General features: G+C 43.8%; 1 protein-coding gene across 10 annotated transcripts in view; it reads right to left on the bottom strand.

Annotated features, from left to right (window-relative positions):
• LOC109412265 (nuclear factor of activated T-cells 5) overlaps positions 1 to 17762 on the bottom strand; it is a 379626-nt gene that overhangs the window by 299516 nt on the left and 62348 nt on the right. For 6 of the 10 annotated variants that reach the window (XM_029855644.2, XM_029855641.2, XM_062844139.1 and 3 more), the window contains exon 1: positions 10065 to 11857. The exons of 1 other annotated variant lie outside the window; for it this stretch is intronic. In XM_029855644.2, the coding sequence (XP_029711504.2) occupies positions 10065 to 10611 (547 nt within the window). In that variant the 5' untranslated portion in view covers positions 10612 to 11857. Of the gene's footprint in view, positions 1 to 10064; positions 11863 to 17762 lie in introns of those variants that run through there. 3 more of the 10 variants (XM_062844137.1, XM_062844136.1, XM_062844135.1) reach the window with 3 other exon arrangements.

The following is a 17762-nucleotide window of genomic DNA, read 5'->3' as shown; positions in this document are numbered from 1 at the left end:
ATCCAACGTGGCCAAAATTCTGCGAAATGTCTTCCTTCGATCTTATTTTGCGAAATCCTAATGATAGATATGACGCATGCTGGGATTCAGAAGAAACATAAAAGTGGCATTTTCACGGAAGAACCAGGTCCCCGGAACATCCCGGAACGTGTCCAATGTGGCCAAAAATCTGCGAAATGACCTCCTTAGATCTTGTTTTGCAAAATCATGAAGATTGATAGGTCGCATGCTGAGTTTTGGAAACCCAACGAAAGTGTCCCGTTGCCTGGCCAAAAACATACCCCAGTACGTCCCGGAACAACTCCGGAACCAAATGGCCAATTTAAAATTTTGGTTCACGTATCGAAACTAGAGATTTAGCCGGTTCTTTTGGGACGTCGATGATCAAAATCGGTCCAGAAATAACAAAGTTATGATTTTTTCAGTCTGATTCTGAATATGCAAATCGTACGTTCAGATTATAAGGGTTTATCTCTTTTGTTAATTAACTTATCGTAATCAAACTTCTTGACTTTAAATATTTTGCAGAAACGAAGTATTTAAAACAAAAAAAAAAAAGCTTAAGGTGAAACCAAAATGGCACAACAAAAAAAGTTACGAATAATGCATTGGGCGGAGTTTCTTTGGCAAATTTTTCGGAAATCCTGTCAGCAATTGTTATTGGATTAGATCCTAAACTTCATAAGTTTTTTTTGGTTTTCTTGAATTTTTTTTTTTTGAAACTATTTCGGCAATTCCTTCGGAATTTTGTTCGATATCCGCGGGACACTCGAGTTATAAAATATATGAAGATGAAAATGAAGTAGTTCTTACCAAGGTTCAAACGATCGAATATCTCGAAATTAGAGTATTGATAATCTTTTTATCCGAAGACCAAATGAATTTCTCGCAACTATGGAAATGAGTGGAAATATATTTTAACGGGGATATGTCCTAAACCAGATCTCATCTCTGATCTCATCTCATCTCGTATCTCTCATCTCATCTCTCGTCTCATCTCTCCCCTCATCTCATCTCTCATCTCGTATCTCTCATCTCGTCTCTCGTCTCATCTCTCCCCTCATCTCATCTCTCATCGCATCTTTCACCTCATCTCTCATTTCATATATCATCTCATCTCTTATCTCATCTCTCATCTCATTCCTCTTTTCATCTCTCATCTCATCTCTCATCTCACTTCTCATCTCATCTCTCATCTCCTCTCATCTCTCATATCATCTCTCATCTCATCACTCATCTCATCTCATCTCTTATCTCATCTCTCATCTCATCTCTCATCTCTCATCTCATCTCTCATCTCCTATCATCTCTCATCTCCTCTCATCTCTCATATCATCTCTCATCTCATCTCATCTCTCATCTCATCTAATCTGTCATCTCATCTCATCTCATCTCTCATCTCATCTAATCTGTCATCTCATCTCATCTCTCATCTCCTATCATCTCTCATCTCCTCTCATCTCTCATATCATCTCTCATCTCATCTCATCTCTCATCTCATCTAATCTGTCATCTCATCTCATCTCTCATCTCATCTCATCTCGTCTCATCTCTCATCTCATCTCATCTCTCATTTCTCATCTCATCTCATGTCGTCCTTCGCTAACTCTCTACCCTATACTCTATCCTCCCCTCTATCCTGACCCTAACCCTCTACCTTTCTCTCTACCCTAACCCTCTACTCTACCATCTACCCCATCATCTACCCTAACCCTTTTCCATACCCTCTACCCTAACCCTCTATCATACCTTCTACCCTAACCCTCTACCCTACATTTTACCCTACCTTCTACCTTCTAACTTCTACCCTACCTTCTATTCTACCCTCTACCCTACTCTCTAGTTTACCCTATTCCTCTACCCAACCCTTCACCCTACTCTCTACCCTAACCCTCTATCCCGATCAGAAGCACATAACAAGATCCTAACAAAATTTTGACAACTGTTGTTAGAAATAACTATTGTTGATTTAATTCTGTTATAAGGATTTTTCCATGTGAATATCCATAACAAAATTATATTAACATTTGTTATAATATTAGTAACTAAATTATAACAAAACTTGTTTCATTTATTCAAACAGATGTATAACAACATTTGTTATATTGTGCATTGTAACATAATTGCCTCTAACATAATTTCGTAACACGTTTATTACAATCTTTGTTATATTTTTTGTAACAAAATTATTTCAAAATTTATGCGATTTTTTGTGTTGTTGCGAAAAGATTGAAACATTTTTGTTATTTGGTCACTCGAGCCAAGAGATTTAAAACTAAACTTGTAACAAATTTGTTCTGGAACATATAACAGAACTTCTCATAATTTTGTTATGATTTTGCAAGTTTAGTCTAATAAAATTTGATATAATCTTGTTATGATTATATCTTAGCTTGCTATATTCTTGTTTTGAATGGATCGAGTTTAGTATACCACTCTTAACCTGTAAATACTTGTATGCAAATTTAACCAACTTGCATGCAAGCATTACAGATAGATAGACAGACAGACAGAAAAGGATACACAGATCAAGGCTATTCTAATAATTAATTCCCGCTAAATAACGAATAAACCACTATTTCGCTAGCTTGTTACGATCAAAATCTTTTGTCTCCAAAAACATCTAAGGTTGGTTCAAAAGCCAATATTTTGAGCAATGGACATACACAATAACGTTATTTGCATAAATGACCCAAAAAATTCAGAACGTCATCCAGGGATTCCTTTGAAATGTCTCCGTGGATTTACCCTGGAATTCCATTACGAATTGTTTCAGAAATTCCTTCGGGAACCACTCCAGGGATAATTTAAAAAAATCCTCCAAGGATTCCTCCAAGAACTCTTCTTGGAATTCCTCCTGGAATTCTTTAATTGGGTTCCTCCAGAAATTCCTGCAGGGATTCATCCAGAAATTCCTCTAGGGATTCTTCCAGAAATTCTTCTAGAATTCCTCCAGGGATTTCTCCAGGAATTCGTCCAGGGGTTCCTCCGAGAATTCCGGCAGATATTCTTCCAGGAATTGCTCCAGGAATTCCTGCAGGGAGTCCTCCAGGAATTTCTCTAGTGATTCTTCAAGGAATTCCTCCAGGCATTTCTCCAGGAATAGGGCGCAATCAGTGAAGTACTAGATTGAAAGTAGTGAGCTGGATTTTTGTATGGTGAGATGATCAGTTGATGAAAAGATGAAGAGATGAAAAGTTTGGGTAACTGTGTTGTTGAAGTTGCAAGAAATAAATAATACAACAACACAGCTACCCAAAGTTTTGCTCAAACAGCAGCAAATTAGGCAAGAAATCATATAACCCACGCTGTTTGTACCATTTTATTGCAAAAGTGGAATTTCTCTTGTGAATATTCAAGGAATTTCTTAAGGAATCCCTCCAGGAATTCCTCAAGCAATTCATGCAGACATTACTCTAGAAATTATTCCATACATTCCTCCTGGACTTCTTCCAGGAATTTCTCGTGGCATTCCTCCTTGGATTCATCTAGGCATTGCTTCAGAGATTCCTCCAGGAATTTCTATAGGGAATCTTCTCGGGATTCCACCAGGCATTCATATAGGAATTTCTGCAGGGATTACTGGACATTTCTCTAGAAATTATTCCAGACATTCCTCCTGGACTTCTTCCAGGAATTTCTCCTGGCATTCCTCCTTGGATTCATCTAGGCATTCCTTCAGAGATTCCTCCAGGAATTTTTCTAGGGAATCTTCTCGGGATTCCACCAGGCATTCATATAGGAATTCCTGCAGGGATTTCTTCAGGAATTATTCCAGGGATGCCTCCAGGGATTTCTCCAGGAGTTCGTCCAGGGTTTTCTCCGGGAATTCCTCAGGGATTCCTCCGAGAACTCCTGCAGGGATTCCTCCAGGAGTTCTTCCAGGAATTGCTCAAGGAATTCCTACAGGGATTCCTCCTGGAATTTCTCTAGTGATTCTTCAAGGAGTTCCTCCAGGAATTCCTCTAGCAATTCCTGTAGGCATTCCTCTAGTAATTCTTCCAGACATTCCTCCAGGACTTCTAACAGAAATTCCTACTGGCGTTCCTCCTTGGATTCATCCAGGCATTCCTTCAGGGACTCACTCCTTCAGGAATTGATCCAGAAATGTCTCCAGGCACTCCTCCAAGAATCTCTGCAGGGATTTCTCTAGGAATTCCTCCAGGAATTCTTACAATAATACTTCCATGGACTCCTCCAGGAATTCCACCAAGAATATTTCCAGGATTTCCTCCTTCATGGATTTCTCCAGGTACTCCTCCAAGCATTTCTCTAGGAAGTTCTCCAGGCATTCCTTCAGGAGTTCCTCCATGCATTCCTCGAGGAATTCATCGACGGATCCCTCCAGAAATACCTACAGGATTTTTTCCGCCAGGGATTCCTCCAAGTCGTCGCGAAACTCGATTTTTCAACATTTTCTTCGTATTTACTCAACTCGGCAAGCCTCGTGGGATTTCTGCATACCTTCGGTTCTAGTTTTCCCATACTAACTTCAAGCTCGTTCAGCGCCCTTTTTATTATAAATCTTTTTCGCTCAAACTCTCTCCACAGCTACTGGAAATCCAAACCAACACGTTCAGGGCGCAAGCTTTTGCATTTTTAGAGTTTAATGGTTTTCATAAAAGTGTAGGCCACCTTGCGCTTGCAGGCTATCGGCTGGCTGGCTGCCACTTGGCAGTGGCCCACATTTTGAATTTCCATACATTATGCAAGGAAAGAGTATCGATGCACCACGCTAACACTCACACCTGTTTGGCAATCGCAGATGAAAGGCGGAAGGCAAAATTGATTCTTTTAAAAATTGTTCAGGTGGAAGCCACCACCACGTTGCCCCAAGACGTTCTGAGCGTCTCGCTAGAAAATTTCCACGAGTAATACAATGTAAATTGCCGTTGGAAAATTGTCAAGTTTCTCCTCTATTTGATCATGATCATGATATTACATTCAAATTATCCCATTTAATTATGTCGTAGAAAGAACGCGCAGCTATTTAGTAAGGCCATGCTAAGGGTGTCCCGGTCGGTGACATTTGCCTTGACTTCATTGGACAAGAATATCTTCGTCACTGCCACACGATATACGTAAAAACGTAAAATGTAAAGAAAGTTCTCAAGAAGGGCAATAAAAACTGACTCCACGAGATTCCGGAGGGAATCTCCACGAGATTCGGGAGGGAATCTCCACGAGATTCCGGAGGGAATCTCCACGAGATTCCGGAGGGAATCTCCACGAGATTCCGGAGGGGATCTCCACGAGATTCCGGAGGTAATCTCCACGAGATTCCGGAGGGGGCTCCACGAGATTCCGGAGGGAATCTCCACGAGATTCCGGAGGGAATCTCCACGAGATTCCGGAGGGAATCTCCACGAGATTCCGGAGGGAATCTCCACGAGATTCCGGAGGGAATCTCCACGAGATTCCGAAGGGAATCTCTACGAGATTCCGAAGGGAATCTTCGCGAGATTCCAGGGGGAATCTCCTCGAGATTCCGAAGGGAATCTCCACGAGATTCCGAAGGGAATCTCCACGAGATTCCGGAGGGAATCTCCACGAGATTCCGGAGGGAATCTCCACGAGATTCCGGAGGGAATCTCCACGAGATTCCGGAGGGAATCTCCACGAGATTCCGGAGGGAATCTCCACGAGATTCCGGAGGGAATCTCCACGAGATTCCGGAGGGAATCTCCACGAGATTCCGGAGGGAATCTCCACGAGATTCCGGAGGGAATCTCCACGAGATTCCGGAGGGAATCTCCACGAGATTCCGGAGGGAATCTCCACGAGATTCCGGAGGGAATCTCCACGAGATTCCGGAGGGAATCTCCACGAGATTCCGGAGGGAATCTCCACGAGATTCCGGAGGGAATCTCCACGAGACTCCGGAGGGAATCTCCACGAGACTCCGGAGGGAATCTCCACGAGACTCCGGAGGGAATCTCCACGAGACTCCGGAGGGAATCTCCACGAGATTCCGGAGGGAATCTCCACGAGATTCGGGAGGGAATCTCCACGAGACTCCGGAGGGAATCTCCACGAGACTCCGGAGGGAATCTCCACGAGACTCCGGAGGGAATCTCCACGAGACTCCGGAGGGAATCTCCACGAGACTCCGGAGGGAATCTCCACGAGACTCCGGAGGGAATCTCCACGAGACTCCGGAGGGAATCTCCACGAGACTCCGGAGGGAATCTCCACGAGACTCCGGAGGGAATCTCCACGAGACTCCGGAGGGAATCTCCACGAGATTCCGGAGGGAATCTCCACGAGATTCCGGAGGGAATCTCCACGAGATTCCGGAGGGAATCTCCACGAAATTCCGGAGGGAATCTCCACGAGATTCCGGAGGGAATCTCCACGAGATTCCAGGTGGAATCTCCACGAGATTCCAGGTGGAATCTCCACGAGATTCCAGGTGGAATCTCCACGAGATTCCAGGTTGAATCTCCACGAGATTCCAGGTGGAATCTCCACGAGATTCCAGGTGGAATCTCCACGAGATTCCAGGTGGAATATCCACGAGATTCCAGGTGGAATCTCCACGAGATTCCAGGTGGAATCTCCACGAGATCCCAGGTGGAATCTCCACGAGATTCCAGGTGGAATCTCCACGAGATTCCAGGTGGAATCTCCACGAGATTCCAGGTGGAATCTCCACGAGATTCCAGGTGGAATCTCCTCGAGATTCCAGGTGGAATCTCCTCGAGATTCCAGGTGGAATCTCCTCGAGATTCCAGGTGGAATCTCCTCGAGATTCCAGGTGGAATCTCCTCGAGATTCCAGGTGGAATCTCCTCGAGATTCCAGGTGGAATCTCCTCGAGATTCCAGGTGGAATCTCCTCGAGATTCCAGGTGGAATCTCCTCGAGATTCCAGGTGGAATCTCCTCGAGATTCCAGGTGGAATCTCCTCGAGATTCCAGGTGGAATCTCCTCGAGATTCCAGGTGGAATCTCCTCGAGATTCCAGGTGGAATCTCCTCGAGATTCCAGGTGGAATCTCCTCGAGATTCCAGGTGGAATCTCCTCGAGATTCCAGGTGGAATCTCCACGACATTCCAGGTGGAATTTCCGCGAGATTCCGAAGGGAATCTCCACAAGATTCCGAAGGGAATCTCCACGAGATTCCGAAGGGAATCTCCACGAGAATCCGAAGCGAATCTCCACGAGATTCCGGAGGGAATCTCCACGAGATTCCGGAGGGAATCTCCACGAGATTCCAGAGGGAATCTCCACGAGATTCCAGAGGGAATCTCCACGAGATTCCAGAGGGAATCTCCACGAGATTCCAGAGGGAATCTCCACGAGATTCCAGAGGGAATCTCCACGAGATTCCGGAGGGAATCTCCACGAGATTCCAGAGGGAATCTCCACGAGATTTCGAAGGGAATCTCCACGAGATTCCGGAGGGAATCTCCACGAGATTCCAGGTGGAATCTCCACGAGATTCCAGGTGGAATCTCCACGAGATTCCAGGTTGAATCTCCACGAGATTCCAGGTGGAATCTCCACGAGATTCCAGGTGGAATCTCCACGAGATTCCAGGTGGAATATCCACGAGATTCCAGGTGGAATCTCCACGAGATTCCAGGTGGAATCTCCACGAGATCCCAGGTGGAATCTCCACGAGATTCCAGGTGGAATCTCCACGAGATTCCAGGTGGAATCTCCACGAGATTCCAGGTGGAATCTCCACGAGATTCCAGGTGGAATCTCCACGAGATTCCAGGTGGAATCTCCTCGAGATTCCAGGTGGAATCTCCTCGAGATTCCAGGTGGAATCTCCTCGAGATTCCAGGTGGAATCTCCTCGAGATTCCAGGTGGAATCTCCTCGAGATTCCAGGTGGAATCTCCTCGAGATTCCAGGTGGAATCTCCTCGAGATTCCAGGTGGAATCTCCTCGAGATTCCAGGTGGAATCTCCTCGAGATTCCAGGTGGAATCTCCTCGAGATTCCAGGTGGAATCTCCTCGAGATTCCAGGTGGAATCTCCTCGAGATTCCAGGTGGAATCTCCACGACATTCCAGGTGGAATTTCCGCGAGATTCCGAAGGGAATCTCCACAAGATTCCGAAGGGAATCTCCACGAGATTCCGAAGGGAATCTCCACGAGAATCCGAAGCGAATCTCCACGAGATTCCGGAGGGAATCTCCACGAGATTCCGGAGGGAATCTCCACGAGATTCCAGAGGGAATCTCCACGAGATTCCAGAGGGAATCTCCACGAGATTCCAGAGGGAATCTCCACGAGATTCCAGAGGGAATCTCCACGAGATTCCAGAGGGAATCTCCACGAGATTCCAGAGGGAATCTCCACGAGATTCCAGAGGGAATCTCCACGAGATTCCGGAGGGAATCTCCACGAGATTCCAGAGGGAATCTCCACGAGATTTCGAAGGGAATCTCCACGAGATTCCGGAGGGAATCTCCACGAGATTCCGGAGGGAATCTCCACGAGATTCCGGAGGGAATCTCCACGAGATTCCGGAGGGAATCTCCACGAGATTCCGGAGGGAATCTCCACGAGATTCCGGAGGGAATCTCCACGAGATTCCGCAGGGAATCTCCACGAGATTCCGCAGGGAATCTCCACGAGATTCCGCAGGGAATCTCCACGAGATTCCGCAGGGAATCTCCACGAGATTCCGCAGGGAATCTCCACGAGATTCCGGAGGGAATCTCCACGAGATTCCGGAGGGAATCTCCACGAGATTCCGGAGGGAATCTCCACGAGATTCCGGAGGGAATCTCCACGAGATTCCGAAGGGAATCTCCACGAGATTCCTAAGGGAATCTCCACGAGATTCCGAAGGGAATCTCCACGAGATTCCGAAGGGAATCTCCACGAGATTCCGAAGGGAATCTCCACGAGATTCCGAAGGGAATCTCCACAAGATTCCGAAGGGAATCTCCACGAGATTCCAGGATGAATCTACGAGATTTCAGGGCGAATCTCCGCAAGATTCCAGGAGGAATCTCCATGAGATTCCACAAGATTCCAGGGGGAATCTGCACTAGATTCTAGGAGGCATCTCCACGCGAAAAGTCTAAGGTCATTTGGCTGATTGTAGTGCAGTGATTAAAGTCACTGCTCATGGATCATAATGCAAAAGGTTCGATTCCGGTCGTGGCTATATTTCTTTTTTTTTTTACTCTAATTCATCTGTCCTGTCAGCTCATTTTGTGATGTTGGTTTGATATTCTACAACAGCCCAGATATTAGTTTGGCCTTATAATATCTGAATGAGATGTTATTATGTTCTTCCCCATATCAATTTATGATATTATTTTTGATTGTTATCTCTTACTAGCTGTCCCGACAAACGTCGTACTGCCTGCCTACTGTGTTTTTTGACATACATTTCAATAGGGACATCCCCTGCAAAGTCATCTATATGGGAGCCCCCCCCCCGTTCCAGAGACCGGAGAGGTCTCACACCAAGCTAATAAGAACCGTCCGCGCCCCAAAAATACCCACATACAAAATTTCATACCGATCGGTTCAGTAGTTTCCGAATGCATAACGGTCAGACAGACAGACAGACAGACAGAAATTCATTTTTTAATATATAGATGTCAAACACACCAATAGCTTGTATGATCTACACAGTACTTCACTGAGTAATAACTAATTATGATATTATTTTGATGTTTTCGCCTACTCGGGTGTTGAAGCGACCACATCAATATAAACAGGCGTAGCCATAAGTTCGTCGAACTGGGAGACTAGTCCCCCGGGAACACCACTCAAAAGCTGATTTTCGTGTTAAATCAAAGTGTACATACGACACCACACAATTCCTCGAACTAATTTGGTATCCACATCGTGGACAATAATAAAATCACAATCACACTCGAAACACTGTGCGTCTGATAGTAGCGACCATATGAGCGGGACAATGCTTCCCCGTCCCTTCACGCATCCAATCGATATAAATAATACTGTTTATCGGACGAAATTGGGCACCATGTTTAGACTACAGCGTCTCGAAAAGCCAAGCCTCACAGTAAACAACGGGCTACTTGGATGTGTCGCAAACAAAACAGCAACCCCCCACCCTCCTGCTTACCGGATGGTGATCGGGCCGCCGCCGTTGCCGTTGCTTCACCGGAGGCGGCATATCGCTGTTCGGGCTGGTGCTGGAGCGGAGGAGGACCGGTTTCCATGGCAGAAGCGGCGACGGCGGGCTGTTGTGTCCTCGGAGGCGGGCTACCGGGGGACGTCGAGGACGCCGAAAGTGGCGATGTCACCAGCCGGTCGTAATAGTACGGTGTCGGGGGGAACGATTGGCGGGGGGTACTGTAGCCGCCGGCGTAGTTCTGCTGGTAACCGGCGGTCGCGGCCACCGCAGCCGACGTCCCCGTAGTGTTCCAATAGTTGATGACCGAGTCGTAGCTTTTGCTCCACTGCGAGCTCTGCAGTAGGCGGTTTTGCAGTTGATGATTCTGGGGTGATTGCTGCGATTGCTGCGGCAGAAGCTGTTGCGCTGGTTGCTGTGGATGCGTTGGCGAGGGAGACGGTTGCAGCGGTAGTTGGTTGTCTTCTTTACCATCTCCAGCGGATTGTTGATGCTGGCTGCTGGTGCTGCTGCTGCTGCAGTCGCCAAGGTAGCTCATAATGGTGTGAGCACGGTAATCCAAACCAACGGAAAAAGCACACTGAGAAAATTGACACACACAAGATATTTTTGTTCTACGGGACTTTGCGAAGTAGATACTTTCGAACCACTACTAGATCGAGCCCGATTGCCGAAGTAGGCCTGTGTTGAACTGTTCTGATACGGTTGCGCTTGAACTTTCTTATGATCAGCGTTCTGTTTGGTCTCATTGTCCGTTTAGCTTCCACTTTGCTGGATTTCGGTCGACCCGTCTCCGTGGTGCGGCTCAGGACGCACTCGCGGCGTAGTAATGCACCTAATTCGAAAATTATTCCGCACTGCATATGCACACGATACGAGCAGGCATCGGTATTGCTATGACAACACCAATGCACTTGTTAGACGCTGTTGTCCCCCCCCCCCCTAAGTTTCACTTTGGCACCTATTTTGACTAGTATCAATCACAGTGGTTTGGAATTTGCGTATTTTCTTACTATAGCTGCACCCGAAAGCACGCAGATCGTTCAGCGCGATCACAGCCAAGGCACACTGGGTCGTACGTAGATTATTTCGACATTTTGGCGGCGCACACTTCGATGGACACACATCTACGATTGACACGGTTACACCACACTGTACAGAAATCTTCTTCGGCTGCCGAGAGTGAGTCGTTAGTACAGAACTGCCTACGGTTTCGCCATCGCGTTGAATTTTTTTTTTTTTTGCACTTCCAGAAAACAAGTGAAGCGAAAGGTCGGGGCACGTTGTCGAGCGACGACTACCCCGCGACGACAGCGCAGCGGAACGGTATTGCACCTCCGGCGAAATGGTCGATCAAAACAGAATCGCGGACGGGAGAAATGCGCGACGCGACGAACTGCTGCGAATTATGCCCGCACCGCACACATACACGACGGACAAACAGAAAGTACAACAGGTTATCCTACAACTTGTGGCGACGAACGACGGCAGCGGAGACAACGACTTGGGGGGTGACAATCGGCGACGTAACAACGGAACACGGGACGCACATAAACTACGGACTAGCTACGGCCATTGTTGACAACGAACGCCGGCTATTTCTGTAAATGATAAAAAAAAAATGCCGCACCGTCAGAGGGGACACCGCTATTTAAAACCGCAATAGGCGCTCCGCACCAGAACACACCAAAAGAAGAAGAAGGAAAAAAAAATGAAACAGACACTCTTGAATCGCAGTTGGCGCGCGCGCGAGACGCAACGGCACGGACGTGTGTTCAACAGGCGGTTCCCACTAAGACTGAGGAGAACCCGCTTGCTCCCGCCCGCGTGGAGGGCAACGTGTCGGCCGTCAGCGATGTGGAGCCGATTCGTGTCTCTCCCGATCACCCAGTATTGAGGGACGATTGATAACGACGGTGGAGCAGCTGTAGCTGAGAGAGAGAGAGAGAGAACGCGCGCAGCAGTGAACGTACAAAAGACCCTTCCTCCTAATCACTGAGAAGAGGGGATGGTAACAAAAGGCTGAATTTCAAAAGGCTGAATGCACATAAGGCTGAATACAAAAGGCTGAAACTATGGATATGTAACAAAAGGCTGAAATTACAAAAGGCTGAAATAACAAAAGGCTGAAAACAGGGCAAATTCCAAAACTTGAAATATGCATAATAATGAACTCTATAGAATCTGAGCTGAGGGTTTAATGATTTAAAAGATGGTATTACACAAGGTATTATATTTTCCGGAATACTATTCCCCGGAGTGGCATTTGTCGAAATGTCATTCCCGTTGGTGCTGTGTCATTATGCCGAAGGATATTAGACCTCAAATGCCACTAAGGCGAATGGGTTATAATGATTTGAATGCTAAGGAGGTTTACTAGGCAGCCTAGTTGAATAGTTAAATTATGATCTATGCATTTACCTCGAAAGAACAGCCTTTCTAAAAAAGCGGGAAAAATCTCTGATGGAAGAGTAAGTATTGTGGCCGCAAATAGTACAGTATAACGACCAAACGGAAAGGTTTGATGATAATATCTGCATACTAATAACTCTCCCGTAAGTGATTTTTCCTTCTATTAAAAATAGGCTGTTCTTTTGAGGTATTTGCATACACTCCCGTTCAAAAGTTTGGGGTCACCCCCTCAAAAACATGTCATATTTTTAGGCCCATATCTCCGCCAATTTGCGTCCGATTTCAAAACCCTAGGTTTCATTCAAAAGATAATAAGTCAAAGAAACTTTGAACATGATTTAAAAGAAACTTTTTCAAAAAATTTTGTATGTAAACTTAACCCAAAGTTGCCAAATTTTCTGAAAAATGAATATACACTTACGGCAGTGTCGCTGGAAATTGGGTCGACCAAATTTTAAGATGAGAGCGGTAATATGACCCATTTTCTATTAGCTTTCAACTGCTTTTTACAGAACTTAGCTAAAAAATCTAGAAAAAAAGTTATTAAGTAAATTAATCCTTAATGTCATCGACCAAAAGTTTGGGGTCACCCCTCAATATGATGTATCGGCCAAAAGTTTGGGGTCACTATCGTAAAACATGGAAAAGTGATTTGTTGATATCTTTGTCATCTTTCATTCAATTTTAATTCTTCTTGGCTTATTTGAAACAAAATGAATGATTCTTACTGCATAGACATTGAACCACACATATTTGTTGAAATTTACATACTAAAACTTAACGTAAAGTTGCCTCATTTTTTGAAGCGTGGTAAAATGTGCTAACTTTACATAACATTTTTATATACAAAAATCGTTAAATACGTTAAGTTGAAGACATCAAACGTAAATTTAGTTAATTATCTTTGAAATGAGCCAAAAATAATTAAAATTGAACTATAGATGACAAAGATATCACCAAATTACTTTACCATGTTTTACGAAAGTGACCCCAAACTTTTGGCCGATACATCATATTGAGGGGCGACCCCAAACTTTTGGCCGATGACATCAAGGATTAATTTACTTAATAACTTTTTTTCTAGATTTTTTAGCTAAGTTCTGTAAAAAGCAGTTGAAAGCTAATAGAAAATGGGTCATATTACCGCTCTCATCTTAAAATTTGGTCGACCCAATTTCCAGCGACACTGCCTTAAGTTTATATTCATTTTTTAGAAAATTTGGCAACTTTGGGTTAAGTTTACATACAAAATTTTTTGAAAAAGTTTCTTTTAAATCATGTTCAAAGTTTCTTTGACTTATTATCTTTTGAATGAAACCTAGGGTTTTGAAATCGGACGCAAAATGGCGGAGATATGGGCCTAAAAAAATGACATGTTTTTGAGGGGGTGACCCCAAACTTTTGAACGGGAGTGTATATTCAGTGTTGGCATTCTTACCAATGTGTAAAATGCAGCGAGCTTCTGCGTGCGCATATTCCTTAAAAACGATTCATCGGAGATTTCCCCTTCTTTTGAACATAGGCCTTTCTTACTGTGTTTGAATGTTATAGCTGCATCTTTTTTTATCAAAAGTTTTCCTTCTTTTAAAATGTTGAAAGAACCATAATTTAAGTTCAGGTGTTGAAGCTGCTTACTTTTTACCAGATGTTTCTCCTTCTTATGAAATAGACTATTCTTTCAAGCAGTATTGTATTCGAACAGAACGTGAGCAAAAAATGAACTGAGCACTTTAATTTTTTTTGGTCGACAAAGCATTGAACTTGCCTGTCAGAGCTTTTGCTGCTTAAGAACGCCCGCTCGGTTCCCATTTGACTCTGAGTTCACATGCGCTTATCTTCATCATTAAATCCTATGTGTCTTCTTTCCTAGGACTAGAACCTTGTGCCGCATCTACATGTTTGGACGTTATTATGTTATGTCACAGGGAAATGCATCATAGATCCTGTACGACATTGTGGTCTCGGATATTGAAATACAGCTCCAGGAATTTAGATTTTTCGAAACACACGATGATCGGACTGGTTCACTCTTCAATAGAAGGAGATTGAATTAGCCCAAAAGATTGCCAAAATTGAAGTTTAAAATGGCGCAAATATGACCATTTTAGTATCAGAGATACCAGGGTAACATGTTAGTCAGCATGCTACGGGTTCAGTAGTCCTTTCCAGTTCATGCCGCGTTCAATTTGCATGTTCAAATATATTTGATCGCAGTGTGCCGAGTATGAACTTCAATGCAAATTGAACGCGTTCGCACTGCAGTGCTGCAATTCGGTTCTGAATTCTTATGCGCACAACATTGGGGGAAATAGTTTCTGTCGATATGTGATGCTAATAAACCTGTTTAGTCACCCGGAGTTCCTTGAGGGACTTAATCAGGAATGGCCAACTGATGGACCGACGATCAGACTCTATCGGTTTAAACCCATGGTAAACCAATGTTTACCGGACTGGTACGCTCAGATATGGTTCCAATAGCAGAAGAATTTCTGAATCTAATGAGCTCAAAATGTTTGAAATCTGTGGAAACATGGTGGAGGTATGGCCATTTCAGTTTCGCGGATTTCGCTAGTGTTAAATTTAGAGCTCGCACGCGTTATAAATTTACATAGAACTGAACCAAGTTCAAACATTTTTGAGCAACAATTAGGTACAATAGTTTTTGCATCAACTACCGTTTATTACCCGAATTACCCGAACAATTGTTTACATCTAAGACTCATTCAACCTAGTTTCCGAGTTAACACACATAATACTTCAAACGAGTGGAAATAAATTGTTGGCGAAATCCTTTGTCACTTTGAGCTAAAATAGTTTAGTATTAGCGGGGTATTGGCCGATATGATACTGAAGAAAGTACAATAACATAAACATTATGATACCGAAATCCATAAGATTATGTTCCACTTGTATGTCTTTTCATCAGTTCGAGTTAGCTCACGTGACCAGATGTCCATTCGATGAATAGTCAAATCGATTGAATGTCATATACTTCCTCTTCCGTAAAATGGGTTTTGACCAAATGTACTTTCGAGCAAAGATTCTTTTGTTTCCTATGATCATTTTCAAGTTGAGTCAAATATTTATCAAAGACCATTAGATTAGCCATAAATGTCCAAAATGTCATTTCATTCGATTCCCTGCAACTTTCAAAACTTTTCAACATGTTGATATCTTTCAGCCTTTTGATGTCTTTCAGCCTTTTGACGCTTTCAGCCTTTTGATCATTCAGCCTTATGTGTTTCAGCCTTTTGATCATTCAGCCTTATGTGATTCAGCCTTTTGTACGTAACCCGAGAAGAGACAGTGGAACACGCACCAAAGCGTATACCTACAAAAGATATCATATCGTAAGCTAAAAGACAGATTCTCACAGTATATTATCGAGCCTCGCATCGAAGTAGGCACAGTAGCTATGGTCACAGCATGCAGGTGGTGGCCGTAGCGCGTGGTGGTGGTAACTGGTAAGGTCGAACGTTGCATGCCGAGCCGATTGTGATAACACGAGACGGCGGCGGCTCCATCCAACACCCACTTCGGAGAGCCGAAGAGCGTGTGAAAAGAAAAGCAAAAATGAGAATAGCTATTTCAGGAGCACCAGCATTATTCACTGATAATAAAGTGCTGTCGCTCTCGAAACTCGCACTCGACAAAAGTGGACACACGATGCCGGTGGGCGAACGAAGCAGGCGCTGCGGCACGATACTAGAACAGGTCCGTCACCGTCACCGTCGCGCTATGTTCCGGGGAGATCTGGGTAGAATGCGTCAGCGGGAGAGAAAACCAGTCTTTATGTTACATTTTCACGTAAAGCACTCACAGTGGGAAAAAAACAGTGCAAACCTACACTAAATTCTGTATCTCACGAACGCATCCAGTTTTTCTAAGGAACAAAACGGTTTTAGGCGTAAAATTGTCTGCAGAATCGAATGAAAGTGGTTAAACAGACCGCACGGATCGTTATCCTGCTCATTTTGCCCTAATTCCCCAGTTTTTATTTACATACTTTTATATGAAACTAGCTCTAAAAAACTTACTTATGAAACATGAATGCGGTTTGCCTTGAAGGACTTTTCTAAAGGATTAAGATGTAGAGAATCGATTGAAAGTGGTTGCAGTGACCGCATGAATGTATTTATGCTTATTTTACCCATATTCCCCACACATATTAGGGGGATTCACTAAATAGCGTAAACCGATTAAACTGATTAAACGTCGCGATCACCAAGGCAATCTTTGATTATTTCTTTCGCAAATCATGAAACTTTTCGAATAAGCAGAAAATCATGGCTTACGCAGCAATTTAATCTGCTTAGTGAGTACCCCTATTGTGTTTTGTATGAAATTAGCTCTATAACTCACAAGAAACATATGAGTAGTATATTAGGAAGCATTTATTTGGAGGATTATGATACAAGGAATCGACTAGAAGTGATTGCAGTGACCGCACGAAAGTAATTATGCTCTTTTTGCCCTCATTCCCCACATATATTGAGTTTTGTATGAAATTAGCTATATAACTCACAAGGAACTTAAGGGTCGTATGCTATGAAGGGTTTCTTTAGTGGATTATGATACAAGGAATCGATCGGAAGTGATTGCAGTGACCGCGCGAATATAATTATGCTCATTTTACCCTCATTCCCCACATATATTGAGTTTTGTATGAAATTAGCTATATAACTCACAAGAAACATAATGGGGTATGTTATAAAGGGTTTCTTTAGTGGATTATACGATACAAGGAATCGATTAGAAGTGGTGACCGCGCGAATGTGGTTATGCTCATTTTACCCTAATTTCCTACATACATTGAGTTTTGTATGAAATAAGCTGTATAACTCACAAGAAACTTATGAGTGGTATGTCAAGAAGCGTCTATTTGGAGGATTATGATACTAGGAATCGATTAGAAGTGGTTGCAGTGACCGCGCGAATGTAATTATGCGCATTTTATCCTCATTCCCCACATATATTGAGTTTTGTATGAAATTAGCTATATAACTCACAAGAAACTTAATGGGGTATGTTATAAAGGGTTTCTTCAGTTGATTATATAACAAAAGGAATCGATTAGAAGTGATGACAGTGTCCGCATGAATGTAGTTATGCTCATTTTACCCTAATTCCTCACATATGTTGAGTTTTGTATGAAATTAGCTCTATAACTCACAAGAAACATATAAGTGTTATGTTAAGAAGCGTTTATTTGGAGCATTGAGATACAAGGAATCGATTAGAAGTGATAGTAATAACCACGCGAATGTGGTTATGCTC

This window comes from Aedes albopictus, chromosome 1, assembly GCF_035046485.1.
Source record: "Aedes albopictus strain Foshan chromosome 1, AalbF5, whole genome shotgun sequence".
Taxonomy (NCBI): domain Eukaryota; kingdom Metazoa; phylum Arthropoda; class Insecta; order Diptera; family Culicidae; genus Aedes; species Aedes albopictus.
The sequence above is the reverse complement of the archived record's forward strand: the minus strand, read 5'-3'. Positions and strand labels throughout refer to the sequence as shown.